The 15942-nt window shown below is 35.6% G+C and overlaps 1 protein-coding gene across 1 annotated transcript in view; it reads left to right on the forward strand.

Annotated features, from left to right (window-relative positions):
* Pkhd1l1 (PKHD1 like 1) overlaps positions 1-15942 on the forward strand; it is a 145187-nt gene that overhangs the window by 101618 nt on the left and 27627 nt on the right. Inside the window, exons 56-67 of the mRNA XM_028766440.1 lie at positions 1315-1444; positions 2685-2803; positions 3574-3703; positions 5202-5375; positions 7235-7338; positions 10006-10135; positions 11276-11397; positions 11800-11890; positions 14268-14416; positions 14499-14621; positions 15147-15258; positions 15339-15455. Of these exons, the coding sequence (XP_028622273.1) occupies positions 1315-1444; positions 2685-2803; positions 3574-3703; positions 5202-5375; positions 7235-7338; positions 10006-10135; positions 11276-11397; positions 11800-11890; positions 14268-14416; positions 14499-14621; positions 15147-15258; positions 15339-15455 (1501 nt within the window). The remainder of the gene's footprint in view (positions 1-1314; positions 1445-2684; positions 2804-3573; positions 3704-5201; positions 5376-7234; positions 7339-10005; positions 10136-11275; positions 11398-11799; positions 11891-14267; positions 14417-14498; positions 14622-15146; positions 15259-15338; positions 15456-15942) is intronic.

The raw sequence follows: 15942 nt of genomic DNA on the forward strand, positions 1-15942 counted from the left end.
TCAACCTCAGGTGGTCTTGAGCTTGTAACAATTTGATCAGTTTAATTGTTTTACCCCGTTAATATTATTTACGAGAAAAGAATGACTGAACAAAAATGCTATTAGGGATTGTTTGAAGAGACATTTATTGCCCAAATAAACTTCTCTGGTGAGATCGGACTGCAGACAGCAGTTTGATACTATGTCTGTTAGCAGCATAATAATAGTGGGTTCACCTCTGAGGCTTCTGAGCTCCCCAAACATGGATTCTTGGCCAGGTTAACATGCTCCAGTAGATGGCCCCATATGCATGAGGATACAGGCAACAGGAATTGGTCTGTGTGGGTTGTTTACAAAAATGAAAAAAATAAAATAAAAGCCATGAAGTTAGGAGCCTTGGGGAGGCAGGAATGGATCTGGGAGGCTAGGGGGTTAGAGGAAGGAGTGGGCAGGGGTGAGTAGGATGCAAATATATCATGAAATTCTCAAAAGAATTAATACTCAGTTTAGGGGAATGAGGTGGGAGTGGGTGAGTGGGTGGGGGAGCACTCTCATAGAAGCAGGGGATGGGGGGTTCTGGTGGGGGACCAGGAAAGGGATAACATTTGAAGTGCAAATAAATTAAATAATCAATAAAACATTTTTTAAAATGCTGTGTTAAAATTAATTAGCCTTTTTTCGTGAAAGTATAAAGTACAGGAACTAAATTCGATGCTTTACAGAGCCTAAGGTTTTGGGCAGATGTAAGGTTTGAGGTAAAATAAAGCTCGGTGTGAATCTTCCCTGTTCATTACTTGGGTAATGTTGGATATGTTGTCCGACAGCTCTCACATCAGCAGCGGTTTTCTCACACAAGAAATAAAGATAAAAGTATCAATTCATAGTCTTAGTGTAAAGGGCAACGTTTATAACTGATACAGATGAAGTCTTACATTAGGTCTACGTTAGTCAGCAAGCATTTGATGGCAGCCACTATTATTAGCAGTGATAGCCATAACTGGTATGGCTTAGACAGAAGAGCCAGGAGCATATTTTGTGTAAGGCCTATTGTATCCAAATACAGTGCAGTGTGTTCAAACATTACTGGCTTAGGTCTTAGAAGATCTTAGTTCTTGGTCTGAGTCTGACAGTAAATAGGTACTGAATTTGACCTTGGAAAAATCATTCAAACTATCTATCCTAAGGCTAACTGGTTAAAGTCAGTCCAACTTACAACAAAAATGCCTTCATTTTTACTATCGACACTTCCGGTAACTTCTTAATTTTCTTTTATGGATGAGGCTTTTTTTTCTGCTCAATTTTTTTAAGCACTAACAATTTTCTGCTTCACTGTAGGGAGGGAGATTAATTGGTGGCTGGGAAGATAACCCCTTTAAAGGAGAATTACAGATTGTTCTTCGAGGAAATCATTCTACCCCAGAATGGGCATTTCCAGACGGACCAAATCAAGGGGCAAAGGTCTTAGGTATGTGTCATCACATGCGAAATGTCTCTTGTCTTTTTTCTTAGTCTATTTCAAAATACACAGGACTTAATTCACGATAGTATGGCATCGCAATCATTTATAGTCATTTATACTAAACACAGGAGGAGAATTTAAAAATATTAAATAATAACACATTACAATGTAATAACCGATATGGTTGTGCATACTTCAAATCAAACTGTAAGTTGTTATAAAACTCAATTTAGTAAAGCTTTACATATCAGGATAATTTCTCCATAATCTTTCCTTGATATAAAAGAGCAATAATACTTTTCATATTTTGTGGCTTCTGCAGAAGAGACCACTTGCGTACACTTAATTTCATTTTCAGTATTCATAAACAGTCTGTGGCTCAGTTGGCTCTACAGTCAGTTACACACTTACAACTGCCTTTGAGCTTAATTTCCCTGAGGCATTGGTGTATTGTGCACAGTCCTATTTAAATCTGGAAGGCAAAGGTCTTAAAAGAGTTTAATTTGACCATAATTAACAGCTGCTCTATTAATACTGTTGCATATTCATTTAGGAGACACATAAGAGTATTGCTATAGGACAGACACAGGCAAACTCAGTCTTAAAAATATTTGGTTTTCTATGTTTTTAAAAATGGCATTATTACAAATATGACAAACTAAATCAAGGAAAAATACTATTAAAAATATATATGTTCCAGTTCATACCTTGAGGAAAACTAGTATTAGGTGACAACTTTGCATCTTTTCGGTTTAATTTATTTGTCATACACATGTACTGGTTCTTTTCTAATATCTATTGTGTTTTCATTGTGTTAAAACATGGTTAAAATACATAAATGATTTGTTCTTAGGAGCTTTTTGGTTCTTTGCTAACTTATGGATATATGATACAGATCAATTGTTGTCAACAGACAAAACTCTCCTTTATTTAGAATAAATATTCTATTAATATAATTGAAATATAGTTAATCGTTTATGTGCCTCTGCATTAATTCCATTTTTTATTATTTCCAAAGTAATGTTTTGATAAGCCTCCTGATTTATGTTTCCTTTCACACAGGATTTACTCTGGTCTAGATTCCTAAAAGTAGGTCAAACTGCCAACACTTTTGCATGACCAACCTCAATCCATTCCATTCGTTCTCCAATGTTTAAAAGTTTGCTGAAATACATCAGTAGATAGTCCCATTCTACATTCGCCCTTAACGCAGGACTGTGTGGTAAATAAGAGTTCTCTCCTTCAGGAGTGTTTGGTGAGCTGGACCTGCATGGACTTCCACATTCAGTTTATAAAACTAAGCTGTTAGAAACTGCGGAGGCAGGCTCCAAAATCTTATCTCTGGTGGATTCTGTGGATTGGCAGGTAAAAAACAAATATATGTAATAAGATGAATATGGCATCAGTTTACTTGATACAGTTTTTTTGTTTTCTGTTTACTTCCTTAATTAACAGTATGAGAAATGTATATCATACAGTCAGCTTGCAAGGGATGACCTGATAACAATTAGTTAAAAATCGTGATGCCCTAAGTTCTTCCAACTATATAAAGAGCATCATTGGCACCTTAGTAATAAAAGGAAAATATGAAACTTGTTGGTTTTAATATTTGTAAATTGTAAATTTCCTGCAAAAAGACAGTAGAATTATTTTAAATACATTTTACTTTTATCTTGGTCACCTCATCACTTGTTAGTTTTGATGTTAAATGTTTAACACTTAGGAAAAAAACAAACTTTGAAGCACATTGATACTAAGTGATGCCTATGCTCAATGAGAGAATAGTAGAATACAAATAGTAACTTCATAATTTATCCTCTTCTGCATTTTATTTATTCATTGTGTGTGTGTTTCTGTGTGGAGTTAGAGGTTGAAGGTAGAGGACATGGCATACATGTATTTGTGGTCTCGGGGTTGTGTATGTGTCATAGTACTTGGACAGATGTCATACTCTAAAGTTCTTAACATCAACAAGGCATATTTATTGTTAGAGATCTAGATGTATAGTTTATTACTTCATGTAGTACCCCAATTGCTACTAAGATATAAATTTAGAATACCTTACTGATTGTTACTAAGAATCATAAACCTACTTTTAAAATTACTCTTGCATTTGGCACTTGGATTTTCCTAAGGAGGGAGAAGATATTGTGGTAACTACCACAAGCTATGATTTGCATCAGACAGAGATCAGAAGGATTGCTAAAATTCTACATGGGCACAAAATTCTCATCCTCAATGATAGCCTTTCCTACACTCACCTTGGTAAGTGGCTGCTCTTTAACCAAACGGGTATATAATTAAAGTGTCTGGAAATGGTCATATTTTAGTTATGTACCCTGCAACTATAATTCTTTGATTAAACTTCACAAATATTTTGACAGAATAGTTGGCTTTGGTATCAGCGGATCCTACTGTTTATGTGTTGCCATCCAATAACCTTTGCCGTATGTATTCTTTATCTGTTCACTCACTCATTCAGCAAATATTTCACAAAGACCATTTAAATGACAGTCTATAGAGTATATCCATGCCTTTTTTTCCTAAGTTTCCAAGTAATTCTTGATATATCATGGAATTCTAAAAACTTTTATCCAGAAGTCAGAGAGATGGCTCAGCAGTTAATGTTATTTTCCAGAAGTCTGGGATGTGATTCCCAACATCCACACAGTGACTCATAACCACCTATAACTCCAGTTTCAGTGGACCTAACACCCTCTTCTGGCCCTTGAATGCACAGAGACATTCAAAGTGGTGCTCAGACATACATGCAAACAAAACACCCATAAACATACCGTAATAAAACAAAAAAAGATATAAATTGTGTCTGATACACAACTATATATTTATACAGAATTCTAATTCATAGGCAACATGCATATAAATGTAGAATCATACCAGGTCTAGAAGCTGCAAAAAATACTATCTATTCCTTGAAAATTCTACTCAGAGCCTAGGGCAACAGTCCTTAAATAACTCTGTCTCCTCACTGATTAAAATTAAAACTAGCATTTCAAATTGCACTGCGATAATGTTTTCATGTATAACTTAATATAATTGCAAATATACCTTCAATGAGTATTAAACTGTAACTCTTAAAATAATCGTAAGTATTGTCTGTTCCCATCATTTTTTATTTTCATTAGCATGTATTCATTGTTTATAATACTGTGTTACATAAGGATGTTTTATAAAAGTATACAATGTACCTTGAATCTATTTCTCACATATTATCTTAAAATATTCACTATTCATAGGAATTAAGCCCTTAACCAAGTCTAGGTGTTCATCAACAGAAGAATGGTTATGGAAAACATGGTATATATGTGTTAAATTTTTTTTAGTCAAAAAGAAGAACAAAATTATGCTGTTTTCAGGAACTCTGATTCTATTGAAAATAGATATATTGACTGAATTAAGTTAGTCTAAGGAAAACCAATATCAGTTTTTTTTCACATTGTGCTTCATAGATTTTACAAAAGTATAAAACTGTTAAGGGGGGAGAAAAGCAGTAGCTCCTTAATTTCTAATTTAAAAATCTTTTATTTTAAAGAGATGCTATATCTTGGATTCATTAGTATCTAAATAAAACAATATCTTAGTTTCAGTTTGCCATTTATCTCTGTTTAAGCAGTAATCTGTTCGGTTTATGTATTTGTGTCAACATTTGGCATGTTAGAAAGTTGTTTACCTTACAGAGTGTAAAGGAACTAATATATAAATGTTTCCTAATACTGACAATGACTTATTTGTCTGGTTGCAGCTGAAAAACAGTGGATCCCTGAAACAAGTCAGAGCTACACATTATCAGCTGATGTCGGGATACTGAGTAGGAACATCAAAATAGTTGGTGAGGATTACTCGGTTTGGTCCAAGGACTCTTTTGGTGCACGGATCCTAGTTGGCTCATTCACTGGAAGCATGATGACATTTAAGGGTTAGTATAAGTTCAGTCTATTTTTTTCTCAAGTGACATATAACATAGTCTCCTGTACTTATAATTCTCACTTCTCCGTAGGACCACACAGAAAAACAGAACTCCAAGTGTGGCTATATATTCCATGTATTACTCCTCTCTGAAGTGTAACATTATTAACTATTTATTTCATCTTCATAGACAGTAAGAATTACCAAACCAGAAATGGAGTTAATTGATAGCCAGATTTTTCACTAGCCAAATGGAAATTATTTCATAACATCTCCTGTGTTTAAGAAAAACTTCAAATATACCAAACACAGAGAAAAGCAGTGTAGTAAATTCTAATGCCGTCATTGTCTCTATCAACGTTCCAGTTCTATCCAATCTTGTTTTATCTGGTAGCATTTTAACTCTGTTATTCCCTCCTCGTTTGTAAGAAACGAAAATGTTTCTTTTTAAGCTTCTTTAAGCCTTATGGTTTGTTGACTCTCATCTCATCTCATATAGACTATTGAATTGATTCTCCAGAATACTTCAAAGACAATCTCCTGTGTGTGTATTTCGGTGTGTGTATGTGTGTGTGTGTGTCTGTCTGTCTGTCTGCGTCTGTGTACTTCTGTGTGAATGCACATGTGTGTGCATGAGCTTGTTCACACATGCATGTCCATGTGTGTACAAACATAGGTAATGCATGTGCATTTGGAAGCCAGAGTTCAACATCAGGTATCTCCCTCAACTGTTCTCCACCTTATTTTTTGAGACAAGGACTCTGAACTATGGGTAAGACTGTTTGGCTGGTAGTCCTCATGGGACCCCTTGTCTCACCTCTCCAGCACTGGAATTATCAAGACACAGTCACCACACATGACTTTTTAAATGTGTTCTAGGGGATAGAAATCAGGACTTTATGCATCATGTTCAGAATTTTACTTACTAAGTCATCTCTAGCCTAATAAGAACATTGTTTTGTTATTTGTTAGCTTCAAGAGCAATGCATTTAAACATACTTACTCTGCTCTAGCCCATTGTGATTGTTTCATTTATATTCAAATGCCCCATTATGTATCTTAGTAACCTTTCCATTTAGAGTCATAAATTCTTTACAAATTAGTTAATATCTTTGAGTCTTCATTCTTCAATTTTGAGTCTTTATTCTTCAATATCCAAACATTTCTTGTAGTTCTTCTGAAATTAAAGATCAGTCATTTCTGTAAACAACCCTAGTTATATAAGCTTGGATCTAGATGGACCTAATGCATCTAGTCAGTTTCCAGGACTTCTGAAAACTTGAGAACTTGTCACAGAGTAATCTTTTATAGATCACTACTACTGTCATTACAACATTTCTTGCCCCTCAGTGGTACTATGACAAACTGACTGACAGGAGTGGCAATGCACATGCCAAAAGAGTTTCTGAAATTGAATTCTCATAATAAAAGCTCTTTATAGGAACAAGATTGAAACATCAGATAAATTATATCCATGCCTTAGGTGCTTTCATAGCAAAGCTATATTACCCTAAAGTAGAAAATTTGTCCTTTAGATATAACCATAAATAAATAATACAAAAGAAAGAACAAAAAAGAATCTAAGATATTGCAATGGTTTGTGATTTTTCAAAGAGTCATTATATATTTTAGATAAATGTTAAATCTATATAATTTAAATTTTCTAACTTTACAAGGAAAAGAAGCTATAGGACATAAAATCTAAGAGCAAAACCAATGGATAAAAGATTAAGAAATATTGTTTCATTTGAAGTAAAGGAGCAAAGAAAATTAAGGTCCCCATGAAGAACATGAGTAGTTTTATATAGCTTTTCAAGTATTTATTTTATTCATTTTAGGATATTTTCTTTTAACCATCTACTCCCTCAGGAAATGCAAGAATCAGTAATGTGGAATTTTATCACAGTGGTCAAGAAGGCTACAGGGATAGCACAGACCCAAGATATGCTGTGACATTTCTTAACCTGGGACAGGTTTGTGCTTTAATTTTTTTATATCATTATAAAATATCCTTCATGAATAAAAAAATTTATTCTAAAACATCCTACAAATGGGGACTGAAGAGATGGCTCATCATTTTAGAGCACTTCCAGAGAACTTGGATCAATTTCCAGAACTCATGTGGCAGCTCACAACTGTCTGTAACTCCAGTTGCAAAGCACCTGAAATCCTCATACAGATATACATGCAGGCAAAACTCCAATACATATGAAGTAAAAGTAAATACATTATTGTTAAAAAATCCCTGCAAATAAAGTACATCACACACCTAAAGGTCAAGCAAGTCCTCAAGCAAGCACTGATCCAGATCCAACGTCTCTGCATCTTTGTACCCGCTCACTATCACTTACTTTTTTATATGCTTACCACAAAAAGCTTAAAAACCCATGACAGACTTAAACTGGAAAAACAACTCTCTTTATAGTGTCTATCTTAACTCATATATCCTTTACTTGCATTGCTTAACCTATGATGGGTTTGTGTTTTAGTTTTAATATATGTTCAAAGGATAATATCTGTATTTTAAATATTACTTTACCAGATGCCTATATATTCAGGTTGATAAATATATCTTCTAATATAAGGAAATGCACTTGGCTCTGTTGCACATCAACTTGAATAGATCACAGTTCAATCATGTTTTGCTTATTTAAGGTCAATAAGGCCATGGGAAAAGTAATAGAATTGAACGGTGTGTGTTATAGCACATGAAGGTCAGAAGAAGCTTTTGGGACTCAGTTCTCTCCTTATACCATTGTGCTCCTGGGGATTGACCCCAGGCTGTCAGTCTTGGTGGATAGCACACGTACCTACTGCACTGTATCACAGGTCAATTTTACTTTTCAGACACTAAGAACAACTTCTTCTAAGTGAGTGTTGCTTATGTTTCTCAAAAGACAAGCAGTTCTAAAAATCTGCATCGTCTATGGCCATACCACCCTGAACGCACCCGATCTCGTTTAAATATCTGCATCTACAGATCCAGGAAAAAGGGGAAGAAATTGCCGGGCAGTGGTAGCACACGCCTTTAATCCCAGCACTTGGGAGGGCAGAGGCGGGCGGATTTCTGAGTTCGAGGCCAGCCTGGTCTACAGAGTGAGTTCCAGGACAGCCAGGGCTACACAGAGAAACCCTGTCTCGAAAATGTTTTGGTATTTTTTAGGAGAAATAAAACTAATGTTTTAGGGGTTGAAATTGAAATCTCTTGAGCCTGCAATATGTATGGCTCAGCAAGTATATGTGCTTTCCACCAAGACTGGCAACCTGAATTCAATCCCTAGGAGCAACATGGTATAAGGAGAGGACTGACTTTCAGAAGCTATCCTCTGACTTTCATGCATGTGTTATAACATGATAACATGCAAACACACATGCACACACGCACACACATGCACACATATATGCACTCACACAAATAAGGGAGAAAGAGAGTAAATTAATAAATACAAAAAATGTTTTTAAATTTGATACTTCTGACATATTCACTGACTCATTTGGATTATGATCCTTACCTGGAGTGTTATTATTTAGGTTGGAGTGTGGTGGAGGAAGTTGTTCAGTTTTTTGTTTGTTTGTTTGGATTTTTTGAGACAGAGTTTTTGTGCTTTTGTCACATTGGCTGTCCTAGCTGCCCTAAAACTCACTCTGTACATAAGGCTGGCCTCAACAGAGATCTGCTGAACTCTGCATCCTGAGTGCTGGTATTAAAGGCCTGTGCCACCACTGCCAACTAATTATTCAATTTTTAAAAATCATTACTAACAATTTAACTGTACCATTAAACACATTTATTACATTGTCTTCTTAAGGGTGATAAGAAAAATGCAAACACACAGAAAAAACACTTGAGAAAAATTTAATCTCAATTTAACATGCACATATGGTTTTTTTCCCCCAATCTGCTTTTATACCATTGAGGAACTAGCAATATAATAGATGCAAATAGTCAAAGAACAAGTAAGACAATAAACATAAGTAGTCAAAGAACAAGCAAAGCAATAAACAAAGTTCTGTGAACACTCCCATGATCACTGTTTCTAAGGGCTTATCAGGATGACCAAAATATTTGATCCAACTTCCTTGTCCTAGCCCAAAGTCATTTTCATGCCTGAAGTCTACTTCTTTTTTCTAGCCTAAGATCTAGATTCCTGCCTGAAATTACTTTTTTGTTCTAGCCTAATGTCAGATTCCTGCCTGAAGCCCACTTCCTTGTCCTTGGCCAATGTCAGATTCCTGCCAAGCAGCCCCAAAGCTCTCCATGTCTCCCACCTTTTATTTCATAAACAAGAGTGAGTCTGTCTTAGGTCATTCTGACAAGAATGCTTTCCTTACCCATTGTGGGTCTTCTGTCTTAGGTTGGTTAGGCTCTGTGAGATTCGTACCCATCCTCAGCTTGCCAGCCTGTTAAATTAATAACTCTGTCTGAGGATGCCCATATGGTTTTTTACTTTATTTAATCATAAACTCATAACATGAAAATCTTCTGTGATTAAAAGATTACAGAAAAATCATCTCATTTAAGGAACAGTATATGTATATGATCAAGACTTGTTTACTAAAAATCACATTATTAAAATTTTTCTTTATATGTATTCAAATTTTGTTATTAAAAATGTTCATCTAACCCAACTATTCCCTAGATCCAAGACCATGGCTTGTCGTACATTCGAGGTTGTGCATTTCATCATGGCTTCTCCCCAGCAATTGGTGTGTTTGGGACTGATGGGGTGGACATAGATGATAACATCATCTACTTTACAGTAGGAGAAGGTAACATGATAACATTGTAGTTTACATACTGCATCCTCCAAGGCAATCTTACTGTGGAATCTATGGCAAGGCTATTTAGTTGGCCTTCAATGAGGGTGGAAATGGTCTGTCTGTGCTGTCTAATAAGATAATCACTAAGCCACTTTTACCTAATGAACTTTTAAATTGTAGCTCAAGCAAATGTGGAACTGAATTTGTATTTTAATTTTACTTAATTAAATTTAATTTCCATTCAAATAGCCACCTGTGGATGTACTGTCAAACAGTATAGACCTGAACCTAATATGAGTTATCTAATCACCAATCTTTGCAATTACTATGACTTAGGCTGGAAAGAAGCTTCAGTGGTTAAAAACATTTGTTGCTCTTGCAGAGGGCCCTTGGATTCCTAGACCCAACATGGTGGCTTACAATCTTTCCAATCCAAGAGATCTGATACCCTCCTCTGACTTCTACAGGCACCAGACATATACGTGGTGCTCATCCATACCTACAGGCAAAACACTCATAAACGTAATATCAAGTGATCTAAAATTTTTAATTACTATGACTTTATCATACATTTTAAATGTGTTTATTTATTATTGTGTGTGTATGAAATAAGGCATCCATGCCATACCATGCATGTGGAGGTCAGAGGACAACGTTACAAAGTCTATTTACTCTTTCCGTTACTATATGGGTTCCAAGAATGGAACTTAGGTAGCCAGGCTTTGAGGCAAGCAAGCTTACCCACTGGGCAAGTGAGTCTGCTAATTGATGTGACCTTTAAGATACTCCTTATTTGTCAAGCATAAAGATTATCCAAAAGTAAGGTCATTTTAATTAAAAATTATATACAATATGTTTTTTCATTTCTATCATATGAAGTATACTACAAGGTCATTTAATGTATACAAATGTTATGCATACGTTTATTAAAATCTGAGGTGAAGCCCAAAAGGCAACTAATTTGACAAGTATCTAGAATATTCTAATTTAGCTAGTTTTTTATAAGAGGAAGTACAATACAAAAGGAATAAGGGGACCCTTTCAAGTCTCATACTAGAAAAAAATAACTTTGCAGAAAAAATGAAAGACAACATTCATAGTATCAATTATAAAATGAACATGTCTTTTGCTGTCTATTTTAAAAATCAGGCATAAGAATATGGGGGGATGCCAACAAAGTACGCGGAAATTTGGTCACCCTTTCAGTTTGGCCAGGAACCTACCAGAACAGAAAAGACTTGAGTTCGACACTTTGGCACGCAGCAATTGAGGTAGGGAAAACATCTTCATAATTTTGAATAATTATAACATGAACATCAATTCTGTGAAAGTTGAAACTCTCAAATTTGAGCAAGATTTCTTCCTTAGGTATTGATGATCTGATAAAGCAAAGCAGTTGCAGAAGTTAATGAACTTAAAAAAAAATACTTACTATGAGACTTGAGTTTTAATTTAGTGGTAGAGAACTAGCATATAAAGCACAGAGTACAGTTTCCAGCACTTCAAAAGGAAACACATAATGTGTTTACATTTGTGATATATATTTGATTAGGATGAGTTATTGTAATTAAAGAAAAATAATAAGGATTTTCCTATAGGTTGTCAAATACTTATATTTCTTGTATAAGTGTATACTAGACTAACTCTAAGCATTTAATTTGTTACTGTACCAGATAAACAGAGGCACCAATACAGTCTTACAAAATAACATAGTTGCTGGATTTGGAAGAGTAGGATACCGCATTGATGGTGAACCATGCTCAAGTGAGTCCTTTCACATGGAATTGCCAAAACGATTGAAAAACTTGTCCAAGTCATGGAAATTAGTGGTTATAATTTGTCATTTTGATATATAGTATCTCCTCCTTTTAAAGTCTAACACAAGGGACATGGTTTCAGAACCATCCACTTGGGGTGTGTGAGTGTGTGTGTGTGTGTTTTACTGGGAATGTATTCAGGATCCTGTGAACCCAGAGAAAGTGCTCTTACCTCTGAGCTATACCTACAATCTTCAGGTCCACTTTTAAGAAAACTTTTTATTTCTAATGTTATTATCCCCAAATTCACTTCTTGATTCCGTGAGTATTAGAAGAGTGAGAACCGAAAGATATATGTATTCCCCCTGAACATCCACACTCCAGTGTCATCCCCTTCCCCACATCCTGCCTTTCTGTGTTTATAACCACTGTGTGAATGAGTTACGATTTAAGAAAAAATAAATAAATTATTAAAAAAATAAGAGTGAGAACCTTGTCCCACTCCAAACCATCATGTCTACATGTGTAGATAAATTACTCTATAGATATGATATTGTGTCCCTCCTGATCTAGAACAAATGCCCAATGATTATACATTAAAAGCCACAAACATGAAAAATTCAAAGAACAGACTTTTCATATACATTGCCTCCCTATATTAATGAATAATAACTAATCAAATACTTAGTCTTTTGATGAGCTTTTAAGGACTCAGGAATATTTACATATTTCTGAATAAAAAATGACCCCTGCATAAGATATCTGACAGTGTCTACTAACATCGGGTGTTGATTTACTTGGAGTACCCATTTCTGGAAACATAGCTAATAACTGTCTTTCCATCTATAAAAATGGCTTGTATAGAGTCACTCCTAAATCTCCTGGAAAAGTCCTTCTCTCTGCCAGGCCCTCTGTACTCTCATAGAACCAAACTGGATTCTGTCCTGTCCTGGGCTCACAGACAGAGGACCTGCAGCACACCGTTCCCAACTCCCTGCAGTCTCCAGCAGCATCTGGATACACAGGAGACTGGGAACCACAGTATCTTTCCCAGACCTCACTGTTTCTCACCTTGGATAACAGGGGGCTGGAATCCCCATCACAGACTGTGTTCTGCCTCCCCTGAGCTGCTTGCCAGCAGTGCTCCATGCTTGGGCACCCCAGCAGCTAGGCAGACACGCAGCCCTACAAGCCATCTTGTGTTCCTCAACAGTTAGAGTAGTAGAAAAAAGACAAACATTAGAACACAAGCAATTCTGAAAATAAAGCTGAAAATGATGAAGAAATTTTCAGGATATTTCCAAGTGACGAGTGTGCAAGGTGCTGAACAGTATAGACAATTTTTTGGTTATTGTTTGGGTATAATGTTTTGTGAAGGAAAGAAAATGAAAATGAGTGTGGCATTTGAATCTACATAGACAAACTTTGTACTAAACAAACCAAGAAAATTTATGGAAAGTGTAAACAAGGGACTGATGTGATTTGACATTCATTATTACATAATTTTATAGTTTCTTTATGTTTTAAGAATGTACGTAAATTACTGCCAGATCATAAAGGAAAATAAGACTTGTAAAATTAGTTTAGAGGTTAAAACACTTGCTATACAAGCATGAGGACCAGAGTTCCTATTCTGAACATCCACAGAGATAGGATGCTGTGAGAAAGATAGTTAATCTGTCAAAATTAGCAAGCTGTGCATTCAAGTGAGAGATCTTGTCTCAATATAATGTGGAGAATGATCCTGGAGGACAGCCAATGTCATCCACTGCTCTCCACATACATACACATATGCTCCCACACACACATCAACCCACACACATGGAAATTTTCACCTTCATGCAAACATGTGCACACACACATGCATGCAAAAGGGGTGGGGGAGAGGCAAGTGTCTGCTTCAACCTAAAGAAAGTTAAAGAATATTTTATAAATGGAACTTTATCTGAAAATTTCGTATTCCATTTAGTGTTGCATTTCTTTCACTGGAGCATAATGTATAACAGCCTTAAGAAGAAATTATATATTTATCATAAAGTTCTGCTCCTTTGCTCATGTTCTAGTTAATGTTATATATATTTAAGATTATAGAATTCATCTTTGTCTACTCAAAAACAATTTCATTTAGGCCTATTTTTTCCCAAACTATATTTTGAAGATATAAACCACCATATCAAAAGATTTAACTAATTCATGATTATGGTCAAATTAGAGATTTAAATCTCGAATAGCTTCAAGCAGCACTTCTTTGATATGTGCAAAAACATAAATCTATAATTTTCTAAAACTTCTATAAACTTTTTCTTATAATTCATTTGTAGTGATGATTGAAACTATAAAACATTCCTTGTAATATTACCTCTGGTTCCATATTTTCTTCCAAGGCCAGGCTAACCCCATGGAAAACTGGTTTAACAATGAAGCCCATGGGGGTTTATATGGCATCTACATGAACCAGGATGGCCTTCCTGGTTGTTCTCTTATACAAGGATTTACCATTTGGACATGCTGGGATTATGGAATTTATTTTCAGGTAAATGTGATGGAAAATGCTGATGGCGTGTTTTCTCTTATGCTTGATCTTAGCACTATATAAACTATGTCTTGTATTACAGACCACGGAGAGCGTGCACATCTATAATGTGACCCTGGTGAACAATGGGATGGCCATCTTTTCAATGATCTACATGCCACCTTCTCTGTCTCACAAAATTTCCAGTAAAACAGTAAAAATTAAGGTAAGAAATGAATGCAAAGAAATGGTGACAATGAGGATAGTTAGTAAAACTGTTAAATGTCTAATTATAATAATGTCCTTGGTGTCTCTAGAGATCATGTGACAACCCTTCTCCTTACCCCCTGTCTTCTTCTCTCACCTCTTCTTACCAACACATCTGTGGCAGTTCATGCAGTTTCATCTTCTCCACCAAGGTTTTTCTGAAACAACAGAGATGCCGATAACACTACCTCTACTTTGTATTTCTTCTATTGATGGAAATGTCTGTGTTTCTATCATCACAGAAACAGAATATTTCATTTAGTCCAACTATTTGCATATTAGCCTTCCTCGCTGCTTTCATCTGAGACTCACTTCTGTTGATGCTGCCAATCTCAATGGTTTTTTTCTCTCAATCGTTGTTAAATGAGCAGTCTACTTTTAAAATTTTTAGTTTGTTTCTTCTTACTATACAGTTCAGTATTATTATGCTTTTCTCTTAGGAAGAGTGAGTATTAATACTGTCTTCTTTGGCTATTTTTGGTAGAATTCATTAATTGTTGGAAGTAGCCCTGAGTTTAACTGTTCTGACATCTTAACTAATGACAGTCCTGATGTAGAACTCACCTCTGCACACCGAAGTTCTAGGCCCCCATCAGGTAAAAATTGGGAATCTGAGTATTGATTTTGATGTGTCTGCATATGCAATTTCTTTTCATTTATTTCTTGTTACTAAAAGGTGGGAGAAGTGGGATTTGCTGGCCAACATTTGCTTCAGCTCATAACATGGCTCCACGGAAGCCTCATGCTGGGATCATGAGTTACAATGCCATCAGTGGCCTTTTGGATGTCTCAGGCAAGTTTAAGTATAGTCTTTCACAAATGTACTCAGAGTTTATAAGAATCTGTAAAGCACCTACTAATTAATCATGCTTCATTGCTAGTAGAATGTATCTAAGTTGATTTTTATATTAACCTGCTGAATATAATTTAAAATGACAGTAAAAGAAATCTCATTTCGAAATACATTTTAAGGATGGCTCCCTAGTGAAGTTAATTACATGTAGGTTTGTGTTGTACATGTGTAAAGGGATGAATGAGGAAGGTTTGTATGTGGGTATGGATGAGGGCAAATGTGAGAGAGAGCAGGATGTTTCCCCAGTCTCCGTCATTCACTGTCTTACTGCCTTCAGATATGAAAGCTCACTGTTTCAGCTAAGCGGCTGACTAGCAGGTGCGCAAGACCTGCTTGTCTCTGACCTAACAAGACACGAACGGCCATGCATGGTCATTTACATGGATTCTAAGGATTCAAACTGAGGTTTTCATGCTTTCAGACCACC

This window comes from Grammomys surdaster, unplaced genomic scaffold (assembly GCF_004785775.1).
Source record: "Grammomys surdaster isolate TR1022 unplaced genomic scaffold, NIH_TR_1.0 63, whole genome shotgun sequence".
In the NCBI taxonomy this organism is placed as follows: Eukaryota; Metazoa; Chordata; class Mammalia; order Rodentia; family Muridae; genus Grammomys; species Grammomys surdaster.